The sequence below is a fragment of the Poecilia mexicana genome, unplaced genomic scaffold, assembly GCF_051168715.1.
Source record: "Poecilia mexicana isolate PSO_F unplaced genomic scaffold, ASM5116871v1 scaffold_2, whole genome shotgun sequence".
Classification (NCBI taxonomy): domain Eukaryota; kingdom Metazoa; phylum Chordata; class Actinopteri; order Cyprinodontiformes; family Poeciliidae; genus Poecilia; species Poecilia mexicana.
The window spans coordinates 18,959,802-18,975,308 of record NW_028263371.1 but is presented as its reverse complement, the minus strand read 5'-3'; the positions used below and the strand labels follow the sequence as shown (position 1 = coordinate 18,975,308).

The window sequence follows — 15,507 nt, the reverse complement described above, 5'->3', positions numbered from 1 at the left end:
ATATCTTTAGGTAATTCTGCACCTGACTTTCTCAGATACTGAATGGAGCCGCCTGCTACGGGATGTTTCAGGAATCGGTTCACACCTGCCAGGGAAGCATTTGATCCAAACCAAACATTTCCAGTCATTTTCAATATTCTACCACTTCAGTAGTTTACTGCGGGGAAATATGGTTTCATAACTCGGTATTATCCACCTAGTTTGGTTAGATCAGAGTTTATAATATTTAATGTGTACTCAAAGTAATCTGGGATGAATGATAAGAGCCAGAGTAGAACAATAAGGGTTTGAGTCAAAGATTTCAAAATCAATTGATTGTTCCCATAATTTCCAAAAATACTTTAGCTAGACTGAACAATAAACTGAGATAAAGTGCATTTTAGCAAAATCGTTTCGCAGGTGTGAAATGCATGGGGATGAATTGAGCCGCAGCCATCTTGGCTTTATTTCCAGATAGAAGTGTGAAGTGTGATCGTCTGCACCGTTTACTCCTTTTTGTCGTAGTGTTCTTTTTGATTCAGTTTGTCTTTGAGTTGTTACTAACCTTCACGGTTTGACACTCCACATAAAAAGCAACCCTCAGACTGAAGCATGAAAAAAACAAAACAGACGGAACCTTGGATTGTATTTATTTCACCAAAAAGATTTGAAATCTTCGAGACCAAAAGAAACTGCAGTGCATCTTTTTTTTAAAAAAAAAAGCAAAAAAAACAGTTTTTTCCCGCTGTCTGTGCTTCATTTCACATTTTAAAATCTTGAGATTTAGTTTAATTCAGTTTGAAACAAAGTTATTTCAAGCCACATTACAAATGGATCCAATTTAAGGAATCCAGTTCAGATTTGATTGGTTGGGTTTAGATCGAATTACGGAATGCCCAATTCCATCCGAGGACCTGATCGCGTTGAGTCGGTGACTTTTAAACCTCATCCTTCCTTCTGAGCAAGCATGTGATGACAGTGGAGAGAGACGACTCCCTTTTAACTACGAGACCTCCAGCAGAGCCAGGCCATGCATGAACAACAATATGCCACTGAGAAGTCAGAGCTGCCTGCGTCTCCCCAGAACACTCAACATCTGAATCAGGTGTTTTATGACTGAAAGGTAACAAAGATGGCAGGTTTCTGAACAGGTGCAGCGCACTGGAAGTGTTTTGTGTATTCTGTCCAAGTTTCTGATGGAGCAAAACTAAGGGTTTGTACGACCTTTGCTGGGGAAGGTGGTTTTAAATGCATTATAAAAATTTAAAGCATCCACATCGAGACCTATAAAGACTAAATTCTTGTCGAACTTTATAAATTCTGTCTGTTGACTGACTCACCTGACTGACTTTGCATTCCAGCTATTTCCAGATTAGCTTTTGCATCTATTTGAAACTTGACACCACACCTTTAATATTTTTTTACCACATTGACATCTGGAACAACACCCCCATTCCAGTGCCAATGGATTACAAGTTTTTTTTTTCATTAAACTGTCAGTCATAATTTTAAATTAGTTTTCCAATCAGAAGTCAAATTTTATATTGACTATCTGAGATAAAACGAATGCATGTTTGTATCCCCAGACTCCATTGCCATTTCAGTTAATGACACAAACTAATGAAGATGTTCACCATCCATTCTGATTGAGCTTGAACTAGTTTGCAAAAAGTGTGGTCAGAAAACTCGACGTGCAAGACGCAATATACCACAATTTTTTTTATTTATAAAGTAGAGTAAAAGTAGCCGATGCCTTAACGTCTGGAAAAGCAAACGCTTTGGTCTGGAGCATGGAGGTAGGTTTGAGAAATTCGTTGCTCACTTTCAGTTTTTCTTCTTTTGTCGTACATCTTAACATCACAGAGAGAACTTGAGGAAATGGAAAAGGAAATTTTGAATTTATCCTTTGAGGAACTGTTTTCATGCAGCCACGTTTTTGTGTTTAGGAACATGGATATCCTGAATGCAGGGGCTCCTCAAATTCAGGCCTCGAGTCCCTACAACCTTTAGGTGCGTCTCTAGTCCAACATACCTGAGACAAATGGCTGATTGACCAGCTCACTGTGCAGCCAAGTTCTCCAGAGTCCTGCTGATTGTTTGACTCGGGTGCTATGACTCGGCTCCAGTCATAGCACCGACCCTCTATGACTGGATTTGAGGATCCTGCTGTATAAGGTCATGCCACAGTTTATTTCTAACATTAAATCAGACTGACCGTTTGCTGTTTTAGATCAGTCAGGATTACCAAAGTCTTTGTTCGATGCCAGAATATTTTTTTACTTAATTTCAGAAGTTTTATTAATGTGGGAGAATCCAGGTGACAACGGTCTGAAAGGTATTTTCAGCTTAGAAGTTAGATTGGATCTCATCTGTGGCTCATTTTAATTCAAAGCTTCAGATGTACATCTCGTTACCGACATGGGCTGAAAAGTCAGAGGAAGAATTTCCTCCAACAGCAACATAAAAAGCAACATTACAATTTGTAACTGCATGTAGGAACAGAGACAGTCTGGAGACATGCCCCGTCGTCTGATTAAATAAAATTAAAGTGTTGACTATGATGGTCATTGTTGCATGTGGAGGGAAAAAATGGAAGCTTGCAAGCCTGTTCTTGCAAACCCGGGGTGTCAAGATGCTGCCACCACTGCTGTCTTGAGACATCAGCTAGGACGTCAAAGATCTGGTGATCAAAGACTGAACATTGCACATCAACTTACCAGAAATGGTTTGATCTGCAAAAGCAGATGGATGATTTTGACATTGGAGTGACATTAGGTCCAAGACACGGGTGCAAGGAGCTGAGCACCTGGTTGGCCACATTGCAACAGTTTGATGAAAGATTACACTCATGGTCAGAACAAAATATCAGTTGATTGATTTTTATGTCCTCTAAATAAGAAGTATTTTTACGACAGGTCCTCTACTTACAACTGCATGCTCACAGATTATATTCTCATGAACCGTATAATGGAAGCTGTTCAGCTGAAACAGCCCCTCACTGGAACTGACGTCTCAGTTAACCAGTTCACTTTATGTTCAAATATATGCAGAGCTCTGATTGGTGGATCCTTCAGCTGGGCGAACCCTTCATAAACTATAGCATCACAAAGCCCACCCACTTTGAGAAATGCTCTGATTGGCTGGTTTTACTGTAGTCTGCTGAAGAATTTGCATTGAAAGGCTCACTATAAAATCCCAGAGGGTCTGCCTAGAAACCGCCCAGATGGAGTTCTGATAGGATGAAAACTGGATATTCCTGTATATGCCAACATTCAACAATAAGGTGGTTAATTTATAAATAATTAAATAATGGAAATGATTCAGATAAAAAAAAAAAAGAATTTCAATGGATGCTATAATAAAAATTGAATTCACCTTTTTTTTTAAATTGACAAACATGGATGCGCTTGAGGGCCTTGATGGTTTTCCATCAACAACAGAAGCTTAATTTGGTTTAAGTTGATATGAAACAACAAATGAATGATTTTAAAATGGTTGCTTAAAAACTGCAAGAGGTAAGTGACATGACGATTCTTGTGAGAAGCAAAATCAACCATGTCCTCATGTCTAGTTAATATGGCCGACTTCCCACAGGGCACTGAAGCTGTTTACTGAAGGAAAGTGGTGTTGCTCTAATGACTCCCTCAGTTTCCATGTCCATGGCTACAGCTTCACATAGAGAATAACACTGACAGGACCTTCATACAAATAAAGAACACACTAAATTCCTGTTCTGTCTTTTAGGCGGAACAGAGTAGATTTTATTTTATTTTTTTAGAGGGGTGGGGAGCGGAATCTGGAAAAAAAATCCAAAAGATTGTGTTGAATTTGATTGAAATGCTTGTTTCTTTTGTCGTGGAATCCTCTTCTGTAAATTTAGGGAAACCCTAAAACAACTAATTCTAAAGACAATTATTCATCTCCACACAGGGAAATGAACCCAGAGCGACAGATAGCTTTCAATGCCTCTGGATTTATCCTGTTCACCTCCATTATTCTGACCCGACAGCTCCTGTTGCATCCACAGAATGGCTGAGCTGGACACTGCTAAGTTACTGCGTGACTGGCTGCTTGATGTTTGTCCTTCATGCACTGCACAGGAAGTCTTTGTCATGGAACACGCTACGCGCTAGGAAACGTGCTGAATCCAGGGACAGCTCCTTTCTGGGGTTCAGGAGTCAGGAGAACAGCCTCCTCCGCAAACCCAAAGATGGCGCAGTCTCCCCCCTCCCGCTAGCCCTGCCAAGCCCCAGCCACAAGGCTAAAGTGAGTACAGCTGGCCAGCGGCTCCAGTGGCTGATGTGGTGTGTATGTGCTATTAACTCCTTCCATCCAGACGTTTTATGAAACTGATCTTAAACCTGATAGCAGCAGGAGCCAGTAGGCCGGTGCTGCCTGATGCAAAGCAGCACATCACCTTTATTGTGCATTTGCTTAATGGAAACAAGCCAATTAAAAAAAAAATAAATAAAAAATGGGAGTCAATCCCACGTTTTTGGACTGTGGGATTAAACCTAAGTTCCTGCTTCACCTGCCTCTGCCACTGTGCCTTTGGGCAGGACACTTTGCCTGTGTCGCCTGCTGGTGATGGTGCAAAGTGGCAGCCGTGCTTCTGTCAAAAATAAAGTATATTTTAGATATAAGAATAAATGACAGCATAATTGGAAATGATTTGAAATCTATAAAGAAACATTACAAGTGAATGCCCTTCATGGCTTTTAAATGTAATCATTTTTTGCATCTTAATATTTGTTGATTTTCTTTATTAATCTTCTGCATATTTTTGCTTCAGCCCACCAAGCCGTTAGAATTTATCAGCCTCTTTGTCTTCTCCAGTGCCAGCCTTAATTCGCTCGGCCTTTTCTCTCCTACTCACACAAACCTCTCCCTCCTTTTCCCCTGTTGTTCTTGTCCTGTTCCTCTGCTGTCCACCAGGACCTGCACACCTCTGACGAGTCAGAAAGTGAGGAAGACCTTGACCCAAAGACGGGCATGGAGGTATTCGCTGCCTAACTAGCATAAAGTTAGATGCAGTGCTATTAAAATCCCTTCCCCCAACCTTGGAGATTGCTTCTGTTTCTGTCATGTTTCAATGTTTCAGATCATCCAACTGATGATCCTCGGGTTATTTTCAGATATATATATATAAAAAAAAAACCGAGGAAATACAAAAGAAATGTTCAAATTTTGATTTTATCTATTAAGAGCAAAGAAGTTATCTAAGCCAGTCTGATCCTAGGAAAAAAATCAGATTATCTTTCTGTTCCTTGTTAAATCATGAATTAGCTGCGATTAACGACATTGTCTGGGAAGAATGTCATTAGCCACACCCAGGGCTGATCACTTCCAGGCCTGTAGAATCAACTCATAGGTTACATTGGTCATTAACATCCATCGGTCTGCAACGGGTTACAGAACCATTTGTAAGGCTAACTGGAGTCAGAGCACCAACTGTGGTGAAACTTCCCAAGAATGGCCAGGTTTCCAAAATTACTACAAGAACTAATCGACAACCCAACTCATCCATTAGCCGTAACCCAGATTCCAACTTTTCATCACTTTCCTTTAGTCTTTGCCGCTTACAGTTTACTGTGTGTTTGTTGTTTTATGTTTCCATTGTGTAAAATACTTTGAGTTGCCTTGTTGCCGAGATGGGCTGCACAAATAAACTTGCTTAATGTTTGCAACCTAACTGGTATCTTTTTTGTTGTTGCTTTCCAGCTTCTTAACCCAAACTTCATCCAGGAAGGTGAGACACAAACGAATTCACACGATCCGGCGGTGTCTTAAGGGAAGCTGTCATCTTTACCTTTTATTGTCACACCATAAGCCATACCCTCTACCCTCACACACTTTATTTCTTTTTATAACTATAAAAAAATACCTAGAGTTAGGTAGGTTAAAAGTGTTAAAGAAAACCTCCAATTGGAATCATATAAACACCACCCAAGAGTTAAAAGTTGAATTTGGTAGGTCTTTCATAGAGCTCATTAATGGTCAAAGTCTAAACAGCTGTTATAAATTATCACATATAAAAGGAACAACCACAACAGATACAGTGGCTGTAAAGAGTATTCACCCCATTGGACGTTTTAACCCTTTATTGTTTTCACAAAGCAATCATGATATAAAAAAACTTCTTTTTTGCCAAACAATTTACAAAAACTCTTTAATATCAAAGGAAACTGATTTCTATAACAACTAAAAAAAAAAGCCAATTAAGTAAAAATATTTAACTTGAACTAAGTAACTGGATAAATATTCACCCCTTTAAAGAGGCTGACCTAATTCAACAGAGGTCCAGCTGCATGGTGCTGGTAGTCTCACCAGAGGCGCTCTCTGCCTGTCTGGCGCCCTGGGCAAACAACCCCAACCAGCTTCACCCATGTGAAGCATGGTGGAGGCCGAATCATGCTGTGGGGATGTTTCTCAGCAGAATCCTGGAAGGTTTGTAAAGGTAGAAGGTAAAAAAATAAAATAAAATAAATATATAAACTAGTAAAACAGACCTGGGTAAAAATGATTGTACCTGTAACTTGATTTTTTTTATTTTTATGCAACTGCAATCAAACAATTTCTGTAAATATTACACATTCAAGAGAAACAAACAAAATGTAGCACAAGGTTACAATAAAAAAAAAAAAAGAAAAATATGAACACAAAATAGCACCACTGGTGTAGATGCAAACAGACTCAGGAACTGAAAGACCTGAAGCTGAGGAACATGAATACAATCATTCATTGTGCATTTAGAAAGACGCGACCGTGAATAGTTGACAACGGCTCTGATTCCGTAGAAGCTAAACCTGGGATCTGTGCCTCAGAGTCGCCTTTGGGTGCTCTGAGGAGGAAACGGCCGTGATGTGTTTGCTGTGTGCAGTGGCCCCGGAGTTCCTGGTACCGCTGTCAGATGTGGTGTGTGCATTTGGGGAGACAGTCGTCCTCTGCTGTAAAGTCTGTGGACGACCCAAACCCACGGTAACCGTGAAGGGCCCCGACCAGAACCCGGTCACCAGTAACAACCGCTTCACCATTGATATCAGGTAAAACAGACCACAGGTGAAAACAAAAAGCCTTTCTTTTTCCTTTTTCAGCTTCATTCCTCAGTGTTTTTGTTTGTTTGTTTGTTTGGTTTTGCTTCCTCTTCAGTCATTTTTTTTTTGTTTCTTTCCTTTCAAGGGACACTGGTGACATCCTGATGAAGATCTGCAACTTAATGCCTCAGGATACGGGGATCTACACCTGTGTTGCTGTTAATGATCATGGCTCTGCTTCTTCCTCTGCGTCCATTAAAGTTCAAGGTGCCTCTCTTGTTTTTCACCACTGGTAGCCCCCCCCCCCCTCCTATGCTTCTGCTGCAGCTCCAATGCTTTTCTGTTTCATCGTTTTAAACTGAAGGTATCCCAGCAGCCCCGGGGAGGCCTCTGGCTCAGGAGGCGTGCAGCACCACGGTGCTGGTCCACTGGCCTCCTCCAGCTTCATCTGCTCACTGCGCCATCACCAGTTACGAAGTAGAGTACCGGCAGGAAGGTCTGTGGAAACTGTTGAATCAAAAGAAGCTCTTTGACGTTCCAAGAAGACTAAGTACTTCTTCCTCTTCTCTCCCCTTCTTCCCTCCCACAGACTCGTTCCTGTGGCAGCAGGCGGCCAGCTGCAGGGAGGAGTGTGTCCAGATCGATAATCTTATTCCTGGAGGCCACTATCAATTCAGAGTTCGAGCCTCCAACCGCTGGGGGGTTGGCCCTCCATCACAACCCTCAAATATGGTCACACTGGGCAGCTGCAGTAAGGAGCACACACTCACACACTCCATGTTTTTTTTTGTTTTTTGTTTTTTTACTGATTTTGAACTGTATTGCTGCTGAACTGTGCTATGCAAAAAAACTTGATTCATTGATTGACTGACTTATTCATTCATTCATTGGAATGCACCATAGATTCATTCAAGATAAAGTGATGTGAAAGTTCTCAATGAACTTTAATCATGTTAAGTCTTAGAAAGTGTTCAAATCTGCAGTCTAACAACTGTGCAGATTTTAACTTGATCTAGCTGTAGCCGTTTCCATTGAGCATATATCTGCACAAATTGGAGTTATGAAAACAAATTTGCTTAATAGAGGGACGACAATTAAAAAACAACAACAACATTTTTTCCTAATGATTTTGTCCTCGGAGGTGGATTTTCAGCCGTATGAAAATTATGGAAACACTTTTTTTTTGTTGCATCACACTACTCATGTGATCAGCAGCCAGATGTTACCACAGGCAAAACCACAGAGAAAACAACAGGAAGTGGCAGGAGGATAATGTTTCTTAATTACTAATTGCGTTAACAAGTTTATTCACATGTGGCTTTAATCGCCTTTCTTATTCCATGAAAGCAAAATTGTGTTTTTTTTTTTTCTATATTAACAGAATACCAAGAAACTTTTGCACATCTGGAATGGAAACACAACTAGAAAAGCAGCCAAAAACATGAGAAACATAATAGACCCTTTAGGATTTTATATTAGGTTTCAGACAACCTGCTGACAAAATACTGAATAAAAACAAACAAATAAATAAATTCATAAAGTTATTTATTTATTTATTTATTTATTTATTTATTTTTGCAATAAAATCTCGAAACAAAAAGGCAATCCTTTAACCCGTCCACCCAGATGGGTTCAATAGGATTTCCAAGTTTTCCACACAACATAACATGAAAATGTCTAGAATAAAATATGTTTCTGTTCCTCTTGTGTGTCTGCCTCTCTCTCTCCTGCTCAGCCTCTGGGTGCGATGGAACAGGGATTCATTGGAAAGACAGTTTTGAGTCAGTCTTCACTGAGATCAGCGAGATTGGAAGGTGAAGCATCGTGCCTCTTGTCGAATCGCCAGATAACATTCAGTGTGAACCATTCTCAGAGTTTTAATGGCAGATCTCTGCTTTTTCCACAAGGGGGCGCTTTTCAGTCGTGAGAAAATGTTTGAACAAATCAACAAAGAAAGAGGTAGGACGCAACATGTGAGGATTAATGTTATTTCGTTCTGCCTTGAGGCACAGTTGTTTTTTGCTCAAAAGAATAACAATGATCTGATGTTTTATATTTTTGTGATATTTATCTCATTCATATAATCTTATCTTTAACAACTGGGACTCTGTGTGGAAAAGATCAGACATGTAACAACAGCTGGGGAAAAACTGGAGGCTGTCGTGTTTACAGGAGAACAAGAAAAAAAGGACCAATTCCCACCTGACATGATGTTTGAATGTGTTTGTTGTTACACAGATGAGTATGTCTTGTGTGCATTACTGGCATTGGTGTTGCATCTTTTGCAAAAAGTCTTAATAGCTTTATAATATGTAGCATTTCATATTATTTGTCATAATTTTAGATTTGATCACAAATACTTTGAACTATTTGTTTTACTTGTTTGAGTTTTTCTATATATTTTTGCTTCCTCTCATTGTCTCCATCATTGCCTTTCCTCTCTTCCCGCATCATCTAAAATTTGCTACAAGATGCTGTAAAAGAAGGTTGAAAAAAATGACATGACTATGCAATAGTTGGACATTTAACAAATAACTTGTGTGAGTTTTTGCCTGGACTTTCACTGTGACCGTCTTTTCACTGAGAAACGTCTTTTTCTTCTTCTTCTTCTTTCTGTCCAGGTTGCTGTTAAGTTTGTGAATAAGAAGATGCAGAAGAAAGAGCAGGTAGCTCATGAAGCAGACATTCTCCGACATGTCCAGAATCACCAGCTGGTGGCGCTGCTGGACACTTATGAGTCTCCTACCTCTCTGATGCTCATCCTGGAGCTGTGAGTTTTGTGGCACTGTCCAAACAAGACTAAAGTTGTTTTAAAAGTCACAGCTTTAGTATTCTGCTAAACACTCATTGTTTAGCAGAAATATTTTGTGGTTTTATGTTCATGTTTGGGCATCTTAGCTAAAATGGCTTTTTTTTTTGTCTGATATTGCATGTATAAGGCTAGAAGATGGACGTTTGCTTGAGTATCTCGTTGCCCACGATGAGCTGATGGAAGAGAAAGTAGCATATTTTATCAGAGAAACTTTGGAGGCTCTCCAGCACCTTCACACCTGCAGAGTGGCACATCTGGATCTCAAGGTAGTAACTTATAGTCTAGGGTAAACAAGAAGGGAAAAAAAAGCTTTAATGTCATTTTGGGCTGATTGTTATCTCTCCCTGTTGCAGCCTGAGAACATCATGGTGGATCTTAGAGCTCCGGCTCCATCTGTCAAGCTCATCGACCTTGGTGACGCTGTCCAGCTCTCTGCTAGCCGCCGATATGTCCACCTCTGTCTTGGAAACCCAGAGTTTGCCGCCCCAGAGCTCATTCGAGGTACGCCGGTCTCTGTTTCGACAGACGTGTGGAGCATGGGCGTGCTGGCCTACGTGATGCTCAGTGGCGTATCCCCATTTCTGGATGAGTCGCCAGAGGAAACGTGTGTAAACATTTGCCGCCTGGACTTCTGCTTCCCGGATGAATACTTCCGTCATGTAAGTCAGGCGGCCAGGGATTTTGTGTCTTCGGTGCTGCAGGAGGATCCCAGGAAGAGGCCTAGTGCCACTTCATGTTTACAACACCCGTGGGTGGGCCGGGGGGGCGCTCAGGGAGGTGAGTACTCCAAGACGCCCCTGGACAGGTCGAGGTTGGCCACATTCATCGATCGGAGAAGACAGTTACACGATGTCCGTCCCATCACCAACATCAAAGGTTTGGTGAGCAGCACTATGGGCAACACACTGTGATGGAGAGAACCATGAACAGTTCGTCCATCTGTGAACACCAACACTGAAATGTCTTTACTACTTTACTGTCTTATGGACTTATGAGTAAAAAAAAAAAAAAACGTTCCCATTTGGTCCAACTTACAATCTTCTTGAATCTGGGTGGGTCACTGTTTGTAAAACTATTTGTGGCTCAGAACAGTTATTTATTCCACAACTTGTTAATTTATTTATTATTTTTGTTTGTTTGCTTTAAAATACATCCACTATAACCCAAAGAAATCATCTCAGCCATGTAGAAAGAGATGAAAACACTCCGGAATCACTAAACAGGAGCCATCGCTTCTTAGCCACAATGTTCGTATTTACACCAAGATTTACAGGCTGCATTTATAGAAGAGAAGCTAAAGTTATTTTTCATGTAAATTGTTCACATCTTACAGAAAACTTTGACAAAGCCGACAAGCATCCTGCACTTTCATCCGTTTCTCTGGCAAAGACGTGAACAAAAACTACTGAAAAATGTAGTGGCATGATCTCACAATGAACAATTATTATATATCATTATATTAATCCAATTGGGTGAAGTTTAGCAATAATAAATACATGTTTTTTTTTGGGGGGGGGGGTTTGCATTATCTTGCTGAAAGTTCCAATGATGACCCTTTTATATTTCCGTACTTTGCAGGCATTCGCAAATTGTTATTACATTTCAAAGAGGTAATGTCACCATGCACTTGAACAAGGATTCTAGGGCCTTTGGGGGACAACAGGCCCGCAGCATCACAGATCCTCCACTATGCTTGATGGGCATGATGTGCTTCTACATAGTCATTATTTGCTTTATTGCAAACCTTTTTCTAGTGGTTTTGTCAAAAAGCTCCATCTTAGAATCCTCGGACTAAAAGACAGGATTCCATTTAAAGTCCACAAAGAGTTTCAACATGATTACGATGGACAAACGTCTTTCTGGCATAACTTCCAAACATTGGCTGTTAAAAGAGTCTTGGGGTCCACAAGATCAATACTAACAATACATTTTAAATCCAAATTCAATATGGCAGTGAAAAGGAGAGGTCTTTTGGAGTCTGTGGTTTCCCTACATGTTGCAACACGGTTTATCTAAACGTTGAACAATGCCGAGCCTTAGCAGCTCTGTGGTTGGTGTGTAATACGTGTTCATCAGAGCACACTGCTGATCGAGAACACGCAGCTCTTCATCCACCCTGCTGGGATGGAAAGCAGAGCTCATTGTCAAACATTACTTTTGGAAATGTTTTCGAATTCTTTAGATGTGCTTGTGTTGAATTGGTTTAAGCTCGCTGTTTTTTTAATTATTATTATTGTTATTATTATTATTTGACAGAATGGATGTAAATGTTAACTGAGATCCAACCTCCAAACTTACTGCACCCCAGATTTCTTCGGGCCCGTATACAGGCTCTATAATCCTTTGTGTTTGAATGATTAGAAGAAGACTGAACCAGAGTTATTTTCCTGTCGGATGGAACATAATCATCACCTGGACTCTTTGTAAATGTCCCTTTTCTGTATTAAAGACTTATGAATTGATTTGAACAGACCGACCAATGTAACGCACACGTTTATTTTGTAATAATTATTCAACTTGAACGAAAGCAGGTCCAGCAGAAACGCCGGATCTGTATTAATAGAACCTGCTGTGATCCCCAATATGGTGAAAACCACACAACTACTACAGTTAGATTCACAGTTGATCCTTTTGCACCAGTGTAAAACTGTACCTTCAAGTGTAGTTTTGAATGTTCTTGTTCTGTTTGACACTGTGTAAAGATAACAGAGACCACTTGTTCTCCCAAACAGCCGATGCTCAGCTGCAGACGTCTGGCCCTGAACTGCTGGAATTCGCACTGATAATCAGCAAAACTAAAGGAAACATGGCACCTCTGTCCGTATTACTGTTTAAGGAGACATGTGTGTAGTTTACAGAACAGCAAAACTATCAGGGATCATCTGCATGTAAAACCACCTGGGATGTCTTTAAAATCAGATTGTAAGCGTGTCTGTTTCAGGAAGTTAGTGTCTCGGTGATCCAGTGAACGTGTAGAGAAGTGAGCTCCATTGTACATTTCCAGCCTGACCCAGCCACTGTGGCAAACATCCTGCCTGGACTTGTGATGATGTCACTGCTTGGCCAATCTCGAAGACAGATGTTTACTTTTCCGCTCCAATTTAATGATGAATGTATAAATTAGAGAATGTGTTCTGTAAGTATTGCGCCGTCATAGACCACTGTCCCTACATCAGCAGCCTTAGTAAGCGTTCAGTGTGCCAGGCTTAAGAAGCAGCTGTAATATAGCGACCATCAAGAAGGTTGTGTTGGTAACCGTCTGTGTTTATTAGTGCAGCTGTAATAAAACCTGCTCAGGTTTCTGAAAACACTGGCAGATTTCAGCCAAATCTGTTTAGCACTGTTACTCACTCAGTAGAGCATCTACCGCTGATATAATATAATAATCTCCATTTCTTTTTAGTCACTGCCCAAAACAACCCAATGATACTGAAAGCTGCAACAAAGGAAGCCCACGCCTATGGGTGATTTTAACCACCCGCTGTCCTGCGTGTCTAAGATGTTTCTCCACTCCAGCACAGCTGATTTAAATAATTACATTACCTCTTCAGCATGCCGTCAGCTGCTGCTGAAGCCTGTTAATCAGTCACGTCATTTGAACCAGGTGTGCAGCAGCAGGGAAACGGCTAAACCCGAAGACCAGGGTTGGGATCTCTGGTTTAAAGAGCGCCGTAGTCCAGGGATCCAGTCAGCGAGAAAAGTCTTCGTGAAAAGAGAAGACACCTTTTGTCACGCCCCGCATAAAGTGTGTGGGCTTCACCAGAGCAGTGTTGATATAATACACCCAACAATTTATTTAAATAAATAAATCAACATCATAATGTGTGAAATAGCCATAAGAAGGATGAGTTCTGTTTTTCCAACTAAACAAATTCCAACACACTAAAAGCAAGGAGATTCTGCTGTACTCAGATTAAAACTGATTGAAAATGTTGACAGCCAAACATACGGAAGAGGATTAGGGCCACTGGGGGAAAAAATATATATATATATATATCAGATTTTTTTTTTCAGTAGCTCAGAAAAAAAAATCTCAGAATTCAGAGAGAAAAAAAAAATCAGTGGCCCAAAAATAAATAAAAAATTCAGAATTCCTACAAACATAAAACAAAGATGCAGTGCTAGTTCTACTCTAGAAATAGTAAATAAAGATAAAAAGTAAAGTTTTATGAAATTGACCACTCAAAATATTATGTGACCCGTCTGACTTTGATGGTCAGAGGGAGAAACCAGGAGAGAGGTTTTATCTCTCTGGAGGTAAAACCAGTTTGGACACAATCTGGTTTCTGGCACAGCACTTTTGGACATGTTTACGGTTCCGTATTGTGGATTCGAAACCAGGTGAAGTCTAAGGCACAGGAGGAAATTAAAAACATTTTCCGCAGAGGTCTCAGACTAAATATGAACAAATTTAGAGAAGCAAGTGATGGAAATATAGTCTGACAAGGTGATCCATTTTCTTGTTGAGTTGGAGAAAACAGAACTTTCTGGCTATTTGGTTTCTTTTGTGTCAGATGTCAGCTGACAGTTCCTGGGGAAGGAGCCACTATGAGGTGCAGATTAACCAATCAGAAGCAGCGTTGGGATACAACAATGGACACATCACATTAGACAGCCAATACATCTTGTTTTATTTTTTTCTATCTTTACATAAAATAGAGGGACACACTGACCAATTTTTAAATGAACTATTCATAGAGTATTTGTGATTAGTTATTATAGCTATTGGTTGGTAGCGCAGAGTAATGCAGGTTATAGCCATTACATTAATATAGGTGTAAGGCATCTGTATTATCTTATGCCTATGTTAAGGTAATGAGAATATTCTAGGCGTAAAACTGAATGTTTGTAAAAAAAAAAAAAAAAGAAAGAAAGAAAGAAAGAAAGAAAAAAACATGTATTTAACTCACAATTGAATGACTGCCAAGCACTTTGCTGCAATCCATTAGTACCATTTTTTAATTCCGAAATCCAACAAACTACGATTAACCACGTGCAGTAAATACATAAAATGTCATGTTCATCTTCTAAACAGTACCAAAAAGACATCACAAAGGAACAAAACAAAAAAAAAAACTCTAATAGGAACTTCAGGCAGAGCAATGCTTTTACTCCACTGCATCAAAGTGCATTTACCACCCAATAAAATAGTAGAATGTCGTCTTATCAGCTTGTATCTTTGATCACTTGAGGGTCACTAAAATAGGACCAGAAGGAGAAATAGGAAGAAATAAATGGGGTCTGTTTTTCCTGAAATGACTGAAAGTGTTGAAGCCATAGTTCTGGTAATGTCCTGCAACACACAACACACTCGTCTGCTCTAGAAGAGCCTGGGCCATTCCTCTGTCGTATACTGGCACTCGGTGACTTGATGAGATAAAAGGTTAAACCCAGCCAAGAGTATTTTAGTCATTTTCAATAATCAACGTTCGGTAGGTCAACTTGTTTCCATGTTTCTTCTTTGTGTAAAATCACAAGACAAATCTGAATCCCTGCTCCGGACTTTTACTTTCAGTCATTTCTTAATTGGACCTGTTGGTTGACTAAACCTCAGCTGAACTTCTCCAGAAAACCAAACGAGTGACGACTCCACTATCCCACAATGCATCTTTCATGACTTGTTGCGCCATGCGGGACTGTGCTGGCTGAGCTCTGTTAAATGCTGTGTTCATACTGAGCTTC

At 40.2% G+C, this 15,507-nt stretch overlaps 1 protein-coding gene across 1 annotated transcript in view; it reads left to right on the top strand.

Annotated features, from left to right (window-relative positions):
• The window catches only part of kalrna (kalirin RhoGEF kinase a), a 77,985-nt gene extending 63,750 nt beyond the window's left edge, over positions 1 to 14,235 (top strand). The window contains exons 43-53 of the mRNA XM_088012494.1: positions 4,080 to 4,245; positions 4,915 to 4,977; positions 5,701 to 5,728; positions 6,860 to 7,022; positions 7,159 to 7,280; positions 7,378 to 7,764; positions 8,749 to 8,827; positions 8,921 to 8,972; positions 9,635 to 9,783; positions 9,953 to 10,091; positions 10,179 to 14,235. Of these exons, the coding sequence (XP_087868620.1) occupies positions 4,080 to 4,245; positions 4,915 to 4,977; positions 5,701 to 5,728; positions 6,860 to 7,022; positions 7,159 to 7,280; positions 7,378 to 7,764; positions 8,749 to 8,827; positions 8,921 to 8,972; positions 9,635 to 9,783; positions 9,953 to 10,091; positions 10,179 to 10,736 (1,906 nt within the window). The 3' untranslated portion in view covers positions 10,737 to 14,235. The remainder of the gene's footprint in view (positions 1 to 4,079; positions 4,246 to 4,914; positions 4,978 to 5,700; positions 5,729 to 6,859; positions 7,023 to 7,158; positions 7,281 to 7,377; positions 7,765 to 8,748; positions 8,828 to 8,920; positions 8,973 to 9,634; positions 9,784 to 9,952; positions 10,092 to 10,178) is intronic.
• Positions 14,236 to 15,507: the final 1,272 nt, after the last annotated feature.